A 17,661-nucleotide genomic window follows, 5' to 3' on the forward strand; every position below is an offset into this window, starting at 1 on the left:
GATGATGTATCTAGGGATGAACACTTTTAAACTTGCTTCAGATGCTGGATATGAATTATATTTTTTTTAATAGGCGATTAATTTGAAGCTTTTGGATAGGTCAATTCCCTATTGCAAGTAACCGCAAGCCCCATTTGATCATAATTGTATGAATTTTGTATTTTGGGATGTATAAACTTCTAGAATGTTAGTTAATTGTGGGACTTTGCCTTACTTTAAGATAACATTCATTGGTGTGAGCTCTGAATTCTCTGATAACCTATGTTTTATGTCTGTTACAAGTTGTGAGAAACAAGTTGATTTTTGTCTCATCACTTAATTTCCATTATTATATGAAATTATATACCATATTAGCATCGCATTTATTATATACTGTTATGCCTGTTTTTATTATTTTTCTTTCAAATAAGTTTTTTTTTCCTCCTGCTTTTGACTTGCATCATCGCAGCATGCAGGTCATGTAGGATGAGAGACAATATTCCAGTTTGATGTTCAAATTGAGAGGATGTAAAAATCATATTTAATTAGATGTAATGACTACGACTCAGATGTCTTCGACTGGTTGAACCTTTGAACTATAATCATATGGTCAAATATAAGTGAGCAATTATCTGCATGTTAAAATAAAGGAAATAACGATGCCTTATCAAACTTTGAACCTTCAATGCATTAGTTTATATAAAAATTAAACTTCCATAAAAATCAATATGTAATATGTAGTTCTCAGACTCCATTATGAAACAAACACAGTACTTTGTTGAATTAAAACTTGAGTATATTTATTATAATAGATATATAAAATATATATAATAAAACAAATTAATAATAATAATACATATTTACATGTTTATGTAACAATTTGAACACTTCCCAAAACCTGTGATAGTTTATTACAAATGTTCATAATGTATCTCATACATAGCACTTACTACTAATTAGGAAATCTACATTTGACTACAGGTGACTTTGTCAGGCGTATTTACATTCATTAGTATTAGTACCTAATACTTTGTACAATTATGACATTATTTTGTGTTCTAATCTGTTCTTTGCTTTTTGACATAGAATGTTGTATACACATTAAATTTTATCTCTTATATGTCTTCCTCTCTATAGGAAAGAATAATATATTACTTCTGAATCAATTCAAATAAAAACTATTAATGATAAATACAGATTGTTGGATATTAACATTGAATGTGTCTTTAGTTAAAAGCATGCTCTGAGCAGATTATGAGGAACTTTTAAAGTCATTTCTTCCTACATAATGTTTATAAAAAAAACCGTTCTTTGTTTAAGCTGATGGACACAAATAAAAGAAAGATAACTCTTCCACTCCAATACATACTCTCATTAACCCATAGTGAACATTACTGGCTCTGAATTAAGAAAATCCTATAAGCTGATAAAAAAGAATATTTTAATGTAAAACAGATTTTTAAAACAAAAAGAGCACCCATTGGAAAAAAAATGAAAAACAGTTTTAAATAAAATACTAGGAATGGTTGGATCTGATTTTAAAAATGTAAAAGAAAAATCAAAAAAAAATGTAGAAGTTACAGATTATTATTTTTTTAAAACAAATATCAAAAACTTTTGTTAAATTACATTATTATTTATAATCATGACAAAATTAAATGTTAAAAAATATCTTTCACATGAAATATCACTGGGAATTAAGTGAAAAAAATATTAATGGAAATTTTTCTTTTAAAATTTTAGAATACAAAACATTTAAAAGCACATGTAGAAATATAATAATCATAATATTTTTTTTCATATAAAAATAAAGTATTTCATGCAGTGACTCATCTTGTGACATGAATTCCATCACTGACCATTAGTTATGATACCTAAGAACACAGTTACTTAGCAGTCCTCTTCATCTCCTGGAGTTACCTCCCCTGAGAGAGAATACGGACCGTTCTCTCCCACTTTCACAGAAGAGTCAATATTGGAGGTAGATAGGTTAATGTGGGGTTTGACAGGGGTGGAATCTTGGGAGGATGTGCCCCCGTTGTGGGCCCCATTATTACTGAGGTAGGGGGGAGGGGTAGTGGAACCCCCGCTTAGTGAGTCTGATATTGACTGCTGGGATCCCGAGTTTTCTGAAGACAAGTTGGCGAGGTTTTCACGAGCACCAAACATTTTGGCCTTTTTAAGTCCATTTTTATTATTGCTATTTAGGCTTTCTTCTGATGAGTTAAACGTGTCCTTGTCCTCCTCCTGAGAAATGATGCTTTCGTCGTTATTTAAGGAGTTATGGTCCACCCAGTCACTAGAATCATCCTGAGGAAGCTCTGAGAAAGATCCGGCACGAACCAGGCGCTTTCCAGACCAACTCAAAGAATTGTCCAGCATTGCTTTCTTAGCGAGGTTGTCTTCACACGACTTAGTCCGTGACACATGACCACTCATGTCCTCCTCATTAAGTCGAGACATCACAGTTTCCCCTGAGAGAACATCATCACGAACCTCAAAGGCCACACCCTGTTTTGTGTGTTCCTTTGTTTTTTGTTTCAATTTTTTTTCAATGTCATTCAGTTCCATCATGGAGATGTCATATGACATTCCACTGTGACCTTCTTTGGTATTTCTCTTTGGGTACGGAGTAGAAAATAAATCGGAATTCATGTTAAGGTTGAACTCCACACTTGTGACGGTGGTGTTGGGTGAATCTGTTCTCAGTGATTGCTGGTTTTCTACAGTTGAGGTTGAGGTGTTTCCAGAGTCATTGAAATAGTTTAACATGGAGGACTCTAGTTCCCCCCTTTTGAGCTGCACCGGTGTGATGATGTCTTCGTCTATGGAGGGTTGATTCTCGGGGGTGTGGGGGCGTAGGGTGCTCTCCATGTCTGACAGACTGTAGTCCACGAGCGTCCTGCTGGTGTCCCGAGGAGAATCAGCTAAATCACCTTCACTTGTCACTGCCACATTACACGACGACAACTCAATATTTCCAGATGATATTTTTATTTCTCTGTCTGATTTCTGCGGAGTGATTTCATCCTCAAACACCTCTGAAGGTTCTACACTTGGTGCAGCATTTTGAGTCCCTGACACCAACACAGAAATATGATCCTCCACTATGTCTGGCATTAAATCTCGTGGAGACCTCTGTCCCTCCCCAGCCTCGTCAAGAGAAGAGAGACTAGATGTCTCACTGGACGACTTCTTCTTCTTACGTTCTGGTTTGACTGGTGTGGTTGGAGATTTGGGCTCTCCCTCTGTTGCTGTGCTGTCTGACTGGAAGGAAACATCAGCCAATCCTGGATCTTTTGTTAAACTGGTATCCAGATCCTCTTTGTTGATTTTAGTGTCTGGATCTTCATACGACAAGCGAATCATGTCTAACTTGTCTTGTTCATTCAGATTTTCGAATGCCGAGGAGAACTGCATCCTTGTAGAGGTTGGAGTAGATATCTCTCCATCAAGTGTGTCGTTAAACTCCAGGGGTGGGGGTGGGATGGTGGGCTGTGGGGGTGGGAGGTCATCGTCCTCGTCACCAGAGGGTGGGGGCGGTAAGAGAGCCACTGGTTGTTTGTCCTGTGTGACTATACTCTCCTCTACCTCCGCTGAGACGTGGATTTCTGGCGAGTGTTCGCTGACGTTGCTCTGCCTGGTTTCTGGTGAGTGTTCGCTGATACTGCTTTGTCTGTTGTCTGAGTCCACGTTGACCTTCAGCGTCTGTTTAAGGTTGTCCAGCACTTCTTTAGGCTGCCTCATCTCACTATTGCTCCTCTTTGGTGTGTACACCGGCTCTTTGTTTATCTTCAGCAGTGTGTCCATGGACTGACTGCGATACAGAGGGTGGCTGAGGATCGACCGCTGGTGACCGCTCCGTCTCTCTTTGGATTTGGACGGTTTCTCCTTCTGTAGCGTGATTTTGACGGGGTAGGGAGAGGCATAGCTGAGAATGGTGAGGGCATCCTCGTACACCATATTCTCAAATGACACAGTCACACTCAGAATACGGTCACCTACAATGATAAACAAATAATTAAGAACTCTATACTCTCTTGAGCAATTTGCACAATTTTTTTTCATGTATTATGCTTTTTTTTTTAAAATAAAATTGTCATTAAAAGCAACTCTGAAAAGTTCAAATGCTATCACATTCTTTGTTTTTTAGCCCATGTTTTTTTTTCCTGATGTCAAGATTTATCATGTTTATCCTTCCTAATATTAATTAACAGAACCATTAGCCTTTCACCTTTTATGAATAAACCATGTCTTTTACTCTAATGTTACTGTTAAATAATGGCAATTAAAAGAGGATTTTGTGGTTATTCAATTTTTTAATTGTTCTCTTACTCACATTATTAATTAGAAAAATTTAGCAACATGATGTGTGTGGTATGAAAACCATAATAATAACAGTAAAGTGGAAAATCTTACAAAATGACACATTTACACAGAGATTACGTTTTACAGTACAGTGAGTTCCTCTACAATATGAGATGGATGTTCTTTTCGGTGTCAACTCTTGTCTTAATGTAAGCTTGCATGTAAAAGAACTGGATGAAATATCACATTTATATAGCTTTATTCTGAACACACACCGACAATTTTCAGCAATTTGTGAAAAGATTGTAACAATTATGCTGATCGTATTGAAATTAACATAATTATTCAATCAATAAAAGTATAAATCATGAAGAAAAAGGACTTTGTTAAGATCAAACAAAAATATTATGAGGGAGAATTCCCAAGATGTATTTACACGTATTATAAGATATAGACATTAAAAGTGGAAAAGAATTACATACAACAAATGATGTAGGAATTCAATAGCTTTTCTAATTTTCTAGTTGTTTGCATTAAATGTGTGCAGGGTTAGGGTAAGCAGAGGAAAAGTGTAATGAAGTATGAGAACAGATATTTGGTAATTTCCTCATGTTCATACTTTTTAGAAAAAAACAACTTTACAAACACTAAATGAAAAGAAACAGATCAGTTAAATGTATATTATATACAGTATATAAATCAAGATGGACTTTGACTGACCAACATGGAATTTTCCTGACTCTACTGCTGGTCCCCGGCCGTGAACCTGACTGACAAATATTCCGTCCCTCATACTTCCGGCGATGTTAAATCCTAGTCCCACAAAGTCTTGACTCTGTAACCAGACACTGGAAATTTCCGGGTCCTAAAAAAGTCAACAAAAATGTTACTGTATGATGAAAAATAATTGAAGAACTGAAAAGTATTCTGTTCCACAATCTACAGCAATACATTTAGTTTTTTACACAATAATTAGCTTTTGCTTCTTGCATGAAATCTTCCTTATCCCAACTGATCTGTGTTGTTTTATACCTTAATATAGTCATATAAATAAATTGTAACTTAGATTCACTCCGAGGAGCTGCATGATACAGTTTAAACAATTACATAAATCCCTATTAAAGATCCATGAAATATTTTTGTATTAAATTATTAAAAACAAAATTGTATTGATAACCATCAAAACTTGCTTTATTCATCTCTCCAAGATGGACATACATAATCTATTATGGCATTTCAATTTCATTTTTTAAGGATATATTTTCATCAGAAGCTTTTCTTAAGCTTGGTCCTACATCTTTATTCAAAGCACAATTATATCATTACAATGATATAAGCTTGTCAAACAAGATGGGCTGTATAAAATGTAATAATTTATAGGCTCTGTATTTCTCTGACAAGTGTGTCAATGAGATTCCATGGACTGATTACTGACAGTTTTACAAAGTGTTTCTATTGATTGTTAAAGGAAACGCTGGCTTAATAGTCCCGTGTCCCCGCAGCATATGGTGAAAACAATACCCCGTAACACGAGACAGTAAAGAAAAACTTTGTGAATGAATTCAAAAACAAAACTGCCTTGTATGCAGTCAGTGATAAAGAATGGATAGGGCATAGATTAACGTCCCTTGGTGGCAGAGAAAGAAGATTAGGGCTAGGGCATATTAAGTCGATGGAACAATCTCCCAGCAGCCATGAAAGGAGATCATACACAATGATAGGACACAAACAAAACCTCAGATTCTAATCAACAACCAATGAAAGCTTAATTCAATTATAGGGTTGTCCAGGCTTGGTCTAATGATCAACCTGAAGGAAGCTGCATCTGATATAAATAGTCCATGATGGTCAAACCTATACATCTGATATAAATAGTCAGTGATGGTCAAACCTATACATCTGATATAAATAGTCTGCAGGAATGGTCAATTACTAAACCTCAATGTTAAAGGATGACATGCATTCAGGTTCATTTACTTCATACAGAAAAAATACAAGTCAATGGCAATATTAAATAACAAACATTGCTTATCCTCATAACAGTTAATTCTAGCAAAACTGGCCCTATATAGATTGTGACATTTTACAATGGATTACATGTGGACAATTTACAATGGATTATATATACCATACTTGAGATGGATTGTTTACTTTGATGATATATTGACATTGCAATAGAGTGTATCTTTCTGTTTAAATAGACATATGTATCATTTTATTTACACTATATGGGACTTTAATTGTACAAGCCAAACTTTTAACACCAATTGGTTTTACTGATATAAGCCATCAGTTAGATGTATTGAGTATCCATTTAGGGGGTCATTATTCTGATACTCCCGAGTGGACACCAACAGACCTTAGTCCTCCCTAAGGACAAACTTATCTCGCGTTGTTATTAGGTGATCATTGGACACATTAAACTTGTGTCACCCTGTTATAAAGGGACCAGCTTAGGGGGCAGCCAAAATAGAAAATAAACACAGATCAGGCTTTATATGGAAGTAAGGAGTGGACAAGAGATATACACATGCATACAGACATAGATCATAATAAGTCTATCTGTTTCATTCAATGCTGTTCTGTCATAAAACATGCTGGCAATAATAAGACTTAGTATACATTTTATGTCAAGTAGAGGTACAGTAACCATGATCAGCAAAATCCAAAAACAATAGTTCCCAGCAGGCAACAATGGTAAGGGGTGTTTGTTTGTGGGGGTTTTTTGGTGTTTTTTTCTGTATTTTCCTCGTGACGTGTATGTGTATATTTGTACATGGCTTTTTTTTTTAATGTATTTTGTTCATTACATGTATGTGTATATTTGTACGTGACTTTTTGTTTATTTTTCCCTGAATTTTCCTGGGGAACTGAAGCACATTAATCAATACATTTGCCAAAAGGGCATTCCATCTGTGATTAATAATGCATCCATTTACACCTTTACCTTTCCTACAAGTTACAAATAGTTTTTCAACTTCGATGATCATGTTTTACCGAGTGTTTTGTTAGATACAAGATATATTTTACAGAAGATTTTGATTGACTATAACAATGTATTTCTTACAACATAAGTTTAAGACTTTAAGTTTAATAGATTTTATTGTTGGTTAAAATCCTAAATAATCTGGGATGTTGCAATTAGATGTAAGAAATATTTTTGTATAACTCAATGTACAATAATGTATAGGGAAATATAATTATAATAACAATTATAATCAACTCAATTTCCTGTAGGTACAAACAGTGACTAGAAAAAGAGGTCATACAAAAAAGGGGAAAGGAAAATATTATAAGAATTCTATCAATTGCCTTATAACCAAAGTCCATAGTCAATGGGCGTGCTTGATTTGTCTACACCTTACTACACCCCGTGTAGACGATTAACACCTTATAATCAAGTGAAATTGGGTGTAGTGTAGCAAATTCAACATGGACGTCAAAATTTCAACCAACTGAGGGGATCCTACTTGCAGACAATTTTCTAATAAACTATTTGTTGTGATAGTGAACATTTCTTAAAATCCATTTAATTAAAACAAAACATTTTACCAAAAGGCAAAGATTTTTTCCATAAAACATTTTCCCAGCTGCCCATAATTATCCTTATAACTACGGTAAATATCTAGCCATTGTCAAAAATATCTAGAGACTTTATCATTCAAACTTGCAAAACTTGCATATTTTTTATTTTACAAATTATGAAGTTTTTCCATTTTCCATAAAATGCTAAAAACACTGTCCACTAACTTACCAAAAAAAAAAATTCATTACAGTCAACCTATCAAATACTTGACAGTAAACTCAAATACAGAAAAAGACATTCTGAAGTTTTACCATCTTGGCATTTGTCAGCCATATTGAATTTTCAGTGTAATTACCTACACATGCCCTGCACAGGGTGTAGATGGTGTACACCTAAAGTGTACACTTTTGCACTTGATTATTGAGAAGTGTACACTGGGTAGAGGTGTAGATTAATCAAGCGCGCCCAATATGTTCCCCGATTGTACTTGACAATGAAGCCAACATTTCATTTAATAGTCATAGAACCACAGTCACAGAATAAAACCTACCATACAGAGGTCGTCCAGTGACCCGTGGGTGCCCTGTTTCCCCGGGGGAAGGTCTGACTTGGAGTTGGGGGACCATGACTTCTTTTTAGCCGACGACTTGGTTCCAGACAGGTTAGGACCCTGGAAATGAGAGAAAATTATATAGCGTGTTCATCACCTATGTTTTCAGCAGCAGATCTGTAAATATTTTGAAATAATTATACACAACTGAATTTAATGACTTATACTCTTGTTATATTATAAGTTTATTCAATAGGAGACTATATTTAGCTTTTTCTTTTTTGTTTTTCAAAATATTTTGCATTATCTAAATTCAACTGAATAAGGGTAATGATCAGGTGCTATGGAGGAGTGAGCATCCCCTGTCAAACGGTCACACTTGCTGTATGTTCCTTGTCATGATCAGGAAGATCGGAAAAATCTGAAATGATTTCATTTTGCCATTTAGAATTTCAAATTTTTGAGAATTCTCAGCATTGTATATATAACTAACATACCTGATTTTGGGTTGGAGTGGAGAATTCTCTACATTGTATATATCCACCAACACCTGTCAACATAAAAGAAAATACAATAGATTTTCATTCAAAACTTTGACAGACCTGACAGATGACAAAATTATCTGTGATCCATCAGGACATCATTTTATTTTTATGGATGCCAAGAGCTTAATGGTACCTGAAGCTAGTAATGGCAGATCATTCATCAATTAAACTGGAGAGAGAAGAAAAACTTACAAAAAACTTGTAGAAAATTGACAAAATCAGAAATGGGACACTGAGGTCCATCATGTACCAAAATTACAGCTATACATGTACTTGAAAAGTAATTATAAACCAGTGGGAATGTATGGGACACTACACCCTCTCAATAAAAACTTATACATAGCATGATAGAAGTGCCATGATATGTTCATTTGAATAATTTCATATTCATCATGTTCATATTCAACATAATGAACATACATGTATTTCATATCAATTCAAAATATTTCTACACTATTTCTGTAAGAATTTGAAAACATTACATACTAGAAATTTTATTTTTCTGAATGTGGCACTGACATCTCCAGCTACTTTAATTTTGTCTAGTTCATATTGGTTCATCGATCAATATTCTGTATAATTATGTTAAATACCCATGCCTTAATTTTATGGAAAGGGAATTTTAGGGATAGCCTCACATTTTGGGGGAGACCTTTGTATGATTAACATATGTAAAAAAAGGTTGTTTTTAATTCATTTCAAGTAAAAACCTATTAATTACAGAATAATTGACTTTGGAAGTGACTAAAATTGCATGTTGTTCTCAGACCATGGATGTTTAGAATTGCAATTGCCTCTTTATGTTTCATACAAGATGAACTGCATGGTTCTTGAAATCAACTTTAGTCAATATAGGACTATTATAGGTATTTAAAAATCAACATCAAAATTCTTCTGCCTCCTGTTGACCCTCAGAATGGCCGAGTAAAGTGAAGTAATGACCAAGTAGCATTGTTCTAGTAACTTCACCTATAGCTGTTTTTACCAGTTCATCTCATCAGCTGTTAGCAGGAAATGTCTCAATATTTTTACATGTCAGGGTCAGATTTTTAAAACTTTATCAACACGTCAGTCCTGCTTTAATAGAGCCGATATGCCCAGGAATGCAGACTTAATGAGGAATCCTAATACTTGTTAAAAGTTTGAAAAATTACCTCACATTTTACAGCATGCCTTCAGGTAAAACAATGAAAAAAATCTCAGAATAAACACAGAGGAAATAGTCTACATCATAAATTATCATCACGATATTAAATGTTTACTGTCCCCTAGTTCTGTCTTGTTTTAAAATTCTCTTTTTATTTCTTTTAAAGTACAAGAAATTGCTCTTAAAACAGAATGTTTAAAATCCAATGAAGAATTTCTTCTTAACTTGCTTTAAATATTTTGTGTTTAGGTAGATATTATCAGTGGTGTAATGGGTGTATCAGATGTACAGAAGGCCTGAGAATAAGACACTGACACCAGTAGCCTCTGGGTATCTAACCATGCTGACTATTTCCCTCTATCTCAGCCACAAAAAGTAAATCACAGATAGCATCAAAATTGTCTTTAACACCCCACACTATTCTTCTTTTTTCTATTCAGTTTGTTAAAAATTGTCGTCACTGCACGGAATTAAAATTAATGATTTTTGACTGAATCCCAATTATCCAAATTATATGCATTTAGTTTTCTGTTCCTCAATATATCTCAATTTTAAAATGTTTGAAAATTAATTCAATATTCTTAGTATAATTATCTCCTAGTTATGAATCAATTTAAAATTCTCATATTATATCAATGATCTACATTTGCCATTCAACCAGAGGCTTTTCTCTTATTGCCTATAGGATATTCTATTAAGTTTTTCATTTAAACTAAAAACACTTAAAAACATATCAATAGCTATTTACTTATACTTGGTAGGACCATTAGACATACCGGATATATTTTGTCTGTCAGTGTCCAACAAATTTAATGTCAAGTGCGTTTTATCTACATTTAACCTGGTCAGTGTGACAGGTGGATGATGACCTTGAAATATTGACCAGATGAAATTACCAGACCCAAAAAAAAAGGTAACATAAAATTGTGGCTGATTCACCCTAACAAGATAGAGGTACATGTAGATATAGATCGAGGTACAGTAAAGACGTAGATATATCTAGCAGTTCAGATATATATCTCACTAAGTCACCTATTTTACAAGTCTTTATTCATATGACATGGTAATTGATTGATTCCAATTAAAGACAGAAAGGAAATCTGTATACATGCATCACATTATAGAGTTTATGATATTGTGTATCCCAATACACCACGGATAAAACATACATGGCCCATCATAAGTTCATAACAAGAGAAGAGATGGTATTGAGGACTTTATTTCAGCATATTGTCCAAATCTTAAGGTTTTGACATTATGGTATTACCTGTAATTAAAGCCCTGTTTTTAGGTTGGTTCTAGGGGTATATATAATATGTATACTGGGATGGGGATTGAGAGAAACTGAAGCCGTACCTTTACATGACTGCAGTACTTCTTGTCTTAGTCTTTTCTGCTCCCTCTTTGTGTAGTCAGGCGAGTTTCTAAGATGTAGCTATAAGGTTCTGAATGATTTACATTGTATACATGTACTTGCCTTGCTCTGCTAAGCTGAGGTCCCCCTCCCCGTCCAGGTAGGCCGGATTAGACACTCCCAGGTCCTCACCATCCCTGAAATTGGCAGGCTTCTCCTTGTCTGACTTCAGATCTAAAATATAAACAACTCAATAATAAAAAACACGGTATATATATACAGTATTCACTGGTACATTGGGTATGTACAATACTGCAGAGCAAGCTTAAACCTATGATGCAATGAGAAAGCTAGCTTAATTTACATTATATTAAGCTTTATAAATAAGCATGATTTTAGGTGAGTTTCAAACATCACAGTATTTTAAAGAAATTTGTAAGCTTTTATCATTTTCATTTTGTGGGTTGATTTCACACAGGCACAGTATTTATAACAAATTGGTTAAGCTTTAATTTTGTGGGTTGATTTCATACATACATGTACACATATTTAAAACAAATTGGTTAGCTTTAATTTTGTGGGTTGGTTAGCTCTCAGTTTGTTGGTTGTTTGTGTTGAACCTTTGGGTGTGACAGAGATTAAGATAATTTTGTTTCTAATATTCTGTCGCAAAATGTGCCCAACCTGAACTCTAAAATTGCAAGATATCAGATGCCATTAATCAACTCTTTGCTTTTCACATGACTAAATTCCATAAAATTCCCCTTTTCAAACAAATCTTTTTTCTCTGTATAATAGTAAAATTTGTTTTAACTTAATGTTAGAAAACAGCTTAGTTGCAAAGTGGACTTTCTTTGGATGAGCCCTAAACAACAAACATTATACATTTAGAGAACCAAATTTTAATATCAACTAACAATTTAAGGTCATTTTAATTTATAGAATCAAATAAACACCCTCTTCTTATGGTCAGTTCAGATTGATCATTCTATGGATACCTCAATCCCAAGCGATGTGAACATCAAATTCATGCTCAAGCCAAAAATGTACTTATTTGAACTTCTTTGAAAATATAAACCTCTTTCAAGTTCAGAATTCTGTCAATGATCTTGATTATTTCCGAACAATTCATCACAATCGGCAGACACCAATCAGTAATTTCTAAGCTGATTTGAAAGAAACTGTTCATCTTCAAAGGGGGAGCCATCAACCGACTGACAAATCTACTGCAGTAATCCCTCTTCATCAGATTGTCAGCTGAAAACCATCACTGAAACAGGTATCCTAAACAAGGGTCAGGCTTAATATCCCGGGGTCAGCTAAGTTCGTACTATGTCCCATATCATAAACCTAGATTATTGCTAGCTTCTAACTGTAATGTTGCTTCATATCATAACAGTTCTTTTGGCATGGTTTTCAAATGGTTGTCCTACAATGTAGCTTTTACAACTACATTTGGGACATTATTTAGTTTGTTGATATAACAACATTCAATCAATTGTAACGGGCTGACAGATTTGATTGTTATTACCAATGGTCAGATTGCTCATTCAATTGGTATAGCTCCTAACTAGAGATTCAAGGGCCCTGGTTCAAATCTGGTCTGGCCTGTCATGATTTTCTCCTCTCCCATAATACATATAATACATTTGGTGTCATGCCCAGGATATGACAGAGAAAAGATATGCCAGTACTGGGAATAACCTGCAAGAGTTGAGGGCAGAAAACTATTTTACTGGGGGGGGGGGGGGTGTTACTTATAATCATGTGAAGGGGTTCAATAGCATGTAGGTACACGTAAGTTGCTCAGTTGGTAGTATAATCCAACTGTTAACAAGGTGTGTAGCTGCCACGAAGAAAAAATAGAATGTTTTATCAACTCAGGAATTCAAGAGGCCCGGGTTTGAATCAATGTCTGGTCCGTTAATTTTTCTCCTCTCCCATTACATTTTGTACAACTTGTCATAATACACATGCATGTATAATTGCTTAGATCCAAAGCAATTTTTCCAAATAATAACCGAATTTCTTATTTTAAAAAAACGTCCTCACTCTTGGAATAAAAGTATGAATACTTTTTTTAGCGCTAGCCCAGTGCTTACATGCTGAAAAAACTTAATACCATATTTGTTATCTACAAAAACTTGTGAAATAAGAGAAAAATATATGAAAAAGACATTAAACATCCATCAAAATAACGTACATCAATAATCACCCCATTTCAGACTACAGACAGCAGCGCGGGCTCTTGAAGCCGCAAAAGTGACATGCCGATCCCGATTCATAAAAAAAAATGAACTTTGTTAAATATTTGATGAAAAATAAATTAAGTTTTTTGTTTTTTAAGAATACTTTAATACTTTTGCGTCACAGGCACTTGTTTCTGTAATAAATTTTTGACCCATAGTATAATAGTAACACAAGGGTGTTATTATTATACTATGGGTCAAAATTTATTACAGAAACAAGTGCCTGTGATTGCTACGTAATTTTTACGGTAACAATATTGTGTTACACAAAATATCACACGGAACTTAACAATTACAGTATCATACTGTGATACACATTTTTTACAAATATATATTTGTTTTTTTTTATTTGCCTATACATAATATAAATATCCAAACAAAGGAACTCAACCCCCACCCCACCCACACCAACCAAAGACTCAACTTCAGTCTCCCACCCAAAGAATTTAACCCCAACTATCCCCAGTCCGAAATATATACATGTAATCCCCCCACCTATATGGCTACTTCTATCGACTAAATCCGAATGGACTTAAGGATATCCGATCCTCAGACAGGAAGGATAACTCCAAAAATTAATATTTAATTTGAAATGCATCAAAATGAAGCTTGAAAATAAAAAATTTTCGTGCATCAATTTTCATTTTATTCGTCTTTATAAGATTCAAGGTTTTTGGAAGTCTTAGGAAAGGTCTTATAAAAGTTGACATTTGTACCCTATAAAAGGAAATTTTTTTTATAGTTTTAGAGAAATAAGATTTTCTTGATTCCAGCCTTAGATACCAATGCTTATTAGCATGATATGAAATAAGAAGTGATTTGTGGTGTCTTGCAATGATAGCAAGAGCATTTTACACTATGTTTTATAGAATACATGACGGAAATAGAAGACAAAAAATACCAAATAAGTATAAAAATCATTAGAATTTCTGTGAATGCCTGGATACCTATAATTTTTTAACCTAAAATGTATTTGTTGATCAATTTGCAATTGGAAAATGCATTGCTGATATTCCAATTCGCTTTTTCTGCAAAAATATAGGAGATTTGACAATTTTTCCTATATAATATGATTAACTTTAATCTTTAACTTTAAAGAAATACTGTGGACAAATTTACATAACTTTGTGAATTCAGAGATATTTTTATGAGTATTTTTGATTACCCTTAACTGCTAATTTTATAAACCTGAGGATCGGACTACCTTAAACAAGAATTTGGGGATATGCTACAGTGTATATATATTGCTGGTACAGTCAGTACCGAATACGACTACGTATATACGTGTATCAAACAGAGGAAAATTAACAAATTTAATTCTGCAGGGACTGTTCACTGGTTTAATACAAAATACTTGACGTATAGAAAATTTCAGCGGACGAGACGTTTTCCCGCCAAAATTATACACAAGTAGAGGAGATTTTCCGATTTCTTCTGAGGCCCAGTTTTCTGGTTTTACAATAATACACATATATATATAGTTAAAACTTTAAATCTCCTAATGCGTTTACTGCCCGGAGTGGTTTTATCAATGAGAGGACTGAAGACCGTCTGTTTTTATTAATAATAAAGAGAACTTTCTAAGCGGAGCTTGGACATTGTCCAAATTCACTGTCCATCCCTGTATCTGTCCGAGGGAATTTGAGCAACAGCTTGTGTCCAAGTGAGCTTAATTTATTGTTATATGGGCTATCAAGAGGCCTTATGTTCAAAATGAACAGACTTTTAGAATACAGACTGGTTATTAGATATTCAACACTAAAGGCATGAGACAGTCCCGAGCAAACCCCTCTGATTTGTCAGATATAGAGCAAGACGCCCTAATTGTACAGTGCATAAAAAAACCTTAATGGGTAGAGGTTCTGCCTTTATAAATATCTACAATACATATTCCGCCGACGAAAGCCACATTAATATGTATTTTATTACCGCTATGTATGACACTGGTCTCTTATTCCCGTGTCGTAGGACGCGCCTATTTATCATTCCTTAACATTCCTCTCCATTGTCACCAGAAATTTCGTACCGTTTCACTGCTCTGGCATTATAATTTTTCTCTGCTTTATGAATTTCGATTCATGATTTACACTTGATTAAATCTGAGGTGGTTTTTGAGGGTTTGAATTCCAGTTAATATACTGCTATCGGAACTTAGAGCGTCGCAGCTGTCTTTATAAAGATAAAAATTTTACCAGGCGCATCAAAATTTCTCTCCATTTCTTTTTGGGGTTTGAAGAAAGACGTGAAAATAATAATAAACTTTAATAATTATAATGTTAACTCTGCGTTTTGTTACATTCCCGTATAAAGCTCACCTTTTCGTCGCCTCCATATTAAGAAGAAGATGACACCGGCGACGATAAAAACGACGGCCAGAGTCGCGAAGATGGTGGCCACGATGATGACAGCGGGATCGGTCTGTTCCGGACAATTCTGCTGCCCCACCACCACGTCCAAGCATCCTCCCACGATCAGAATAATGACAACTCCCTCCAACATAGTCCACACAAATTACTCACGTTAAAATCCCAGTAAAAATATCATCGGCACATGGCATAAAATTCACACTGCTGTTAAAATAATGAAGTGTTTCGGGTTTTTAAAAATATAAATAAGAGACATCAGAGGATAAGCTGAGAAGTGTTTAGAAAAAAAAGCATTCAACTGACACAAAGGAAAGCGATCTCTGTATCGCGTACAGATTTATAGTATTCAAAACAACTAGCACAAGAATGTGGACCGCGGTCATCCATGAGTGAACAGCAGGTCTGTCAGGTATGACCACACCAAAAACTTTGTCACAGGACGGGCCGAAACTGAAAGTAATGCACGGAGCCCGCGCTGTGAATGTGGGACTGTTGAATTGCTGGCATACCTAATGTTTCTACGGTGTAAATATTGATTAGCCAAGGTAGATAAACAGCATTCCAAGATTCTCTCTTACCTGTATAAAATACCTACAGGTGTATATCGCGTATTCAGGTAACCTTACGAGGCCGACACGCGAATTCTCACCGCTGGAATTTTAAACCTTTGAATTAACTAGCGTGACGGGATTAATACAATAATTATTACATCACCTAGTAAGCAAGTGTGAATGATAGATTTATATTGTGTGATACAATCTCGGGGATAAGTTACGCAACAAGATATACAACCCGAATTAAACTTGGGATAAATTTAAACCTGGAGATAGATCGCCTGATTTGTCGCGGTGTGACCCCGCGGGCACCTGCTTTAGCCAGCGTCAGGGCTATGACAACCGATGTATGAGAGATGTCAGGATTCGCGTGTAAAGAAGACGACACAGAACCACTGACACATCGTAAATCTGACGACGGACAGAAAAGCATAGGACCACTTACATGTCCCTAGTCAAACAATGATTTCAAAAAATAGGTTTTAATTTTTCAAAAATTAGAAAGCGTTTAAAACGATTGTGTAATTTACATATATGTCCCTAAAACAAAAACAAAAATCATATGTGCGAAAATATTGCATGTATGACATGACAGGCATCTCCGGAAGGGGGGGGTAGTATTATGCCTATTAAAAATTCCGAAAATTGGAGATGCATAAGAGATATTTTTAAATTTAGATAAGATCAACGAAAATATCTCAATTCCATGAAATCACTAAATCTCAAAAAACATCTTTATACATGTAGTTCTGTCCCAATTCTGTCACTTAGCCCCCCCTTTCCCCATTAGAACCATGCAATCAGGCACTGACACTAATTTCTTTATTTACAATAGTTGATTAATTATTGATAATTATTTCTAATTTTCTGATTGGTGAGAAACTTAAAAAAAACTCCTTTACTCTCACTTGTCTAGGGAGATTAACAAAGAGTACATTACTAAGAAAAAAAGTCCAAACTATAAAATGGATAAAATGTTCAAACTAAGTGAATGAATTCCCATTCACTGTAGGAAAAATTCTGGGAAAAACTTGCCATCTCACAGTATGTCAATATCCTAAGCTACTAAAATGTCTAAAACAC

The 17,661-nt window shown here is 34.7% G+C and overlaps 1 protein-coding gene across 3 annotated transcripts; it reads right to left on the bottom strand.

Moving 5' to 3' along the window:
- Window positions 1-762: 762 nt before the first annotated feature.
- On the bottom strand, window positions 763-16,982 carry LOC134266670 (dentin sialophosphoprotein-like). 3 transcript variants are annotated; one of them, XM_062748885.1, is made up of 6 exons: window positions 15,974-16,982; window positions 11,533-11,643; window positions 8,861-8,913; window positions 8,364-8,459; window positions 5,008-5,152; window positions 763-3,980 (listed from the first exon to the last, which is right to left on the bottom strand). In XM_062748885.1, the coding sequence occupies exons 1-6, from the start codon at window positions 16,155-16,157 to the stop codon at window positions 1,870-1,872; spliced, it is 2,700 nt and encodes an 899-aa protein (XP_062604869.1). In that variant the 5' UTR covers window positions 16,158-16,982; the 3' UTR covers window positions 763-1,869. The 3 variants fall into 3 exon arrangements, with proteins under 3 accessions (XP_062604869.1, XP_062604867.1, XP_062604868.1); XM_062748884.1 differs by lacking the exons at window positions 11,533-11,643; window positions 15,974-16,982 and having other exon boundaries at window positions 765-1,395; window positions 1,854-3,980; window positions 8,364-8,483; window positions 8,861-8,958; XM_062748883.1 differs by lacking the exons at window positions 11,533-11,643; window positions 15,974-16,982 and having other exon boundaries at window positions 8,364-8,483; window positions 8,861-8,958.
- Between the last annotated feature and the right edge of the window lie 679 nt (window positions 16,983-17,661).

Source organism: Saccostrea cucullata, unplaced genomic scaffold (assembly GCF_032062105.1).
Source record: "Saccostrea cucullata isolate Sc308-1 unplaced genomic scaffold, CSIRO_AGI_Scuc_v1 ctg2460, whole genome shotgun sequence".
Taxonomy (NCBI): Eukaryota; Metazoa; Mollusca; class Bivalvia; order Ostreida; family Ostreidae; genus Saccostrea; species Saccostrea cuccullata.

Excerpts from the sequence above, each read along its gene's own strand:
- LOC134266670 (XM_062748885.1), bottom strand. The coding sequence starts at position 16,157 with ATGTTGGAGGGAGTTGTCATTATTCTGATCGTGGGAGGATGCTTGGAC. Across the intron at positions 11,644-15,973 it reads AATATGGAGGCGACGAAAAG|ATCTGAAGTCAGACAAGGAG; the intron begins GTGAGCTTTATA and ends TTTATATTTTAG. Across the intron at positions 3,981-5,007 it reads GTCAGGAAAATTCCATGTTG|GTGACCGTATTCTGAGTGTG; the intron begins GTCAGTCAAAGT and ends TTATCATTGTAG.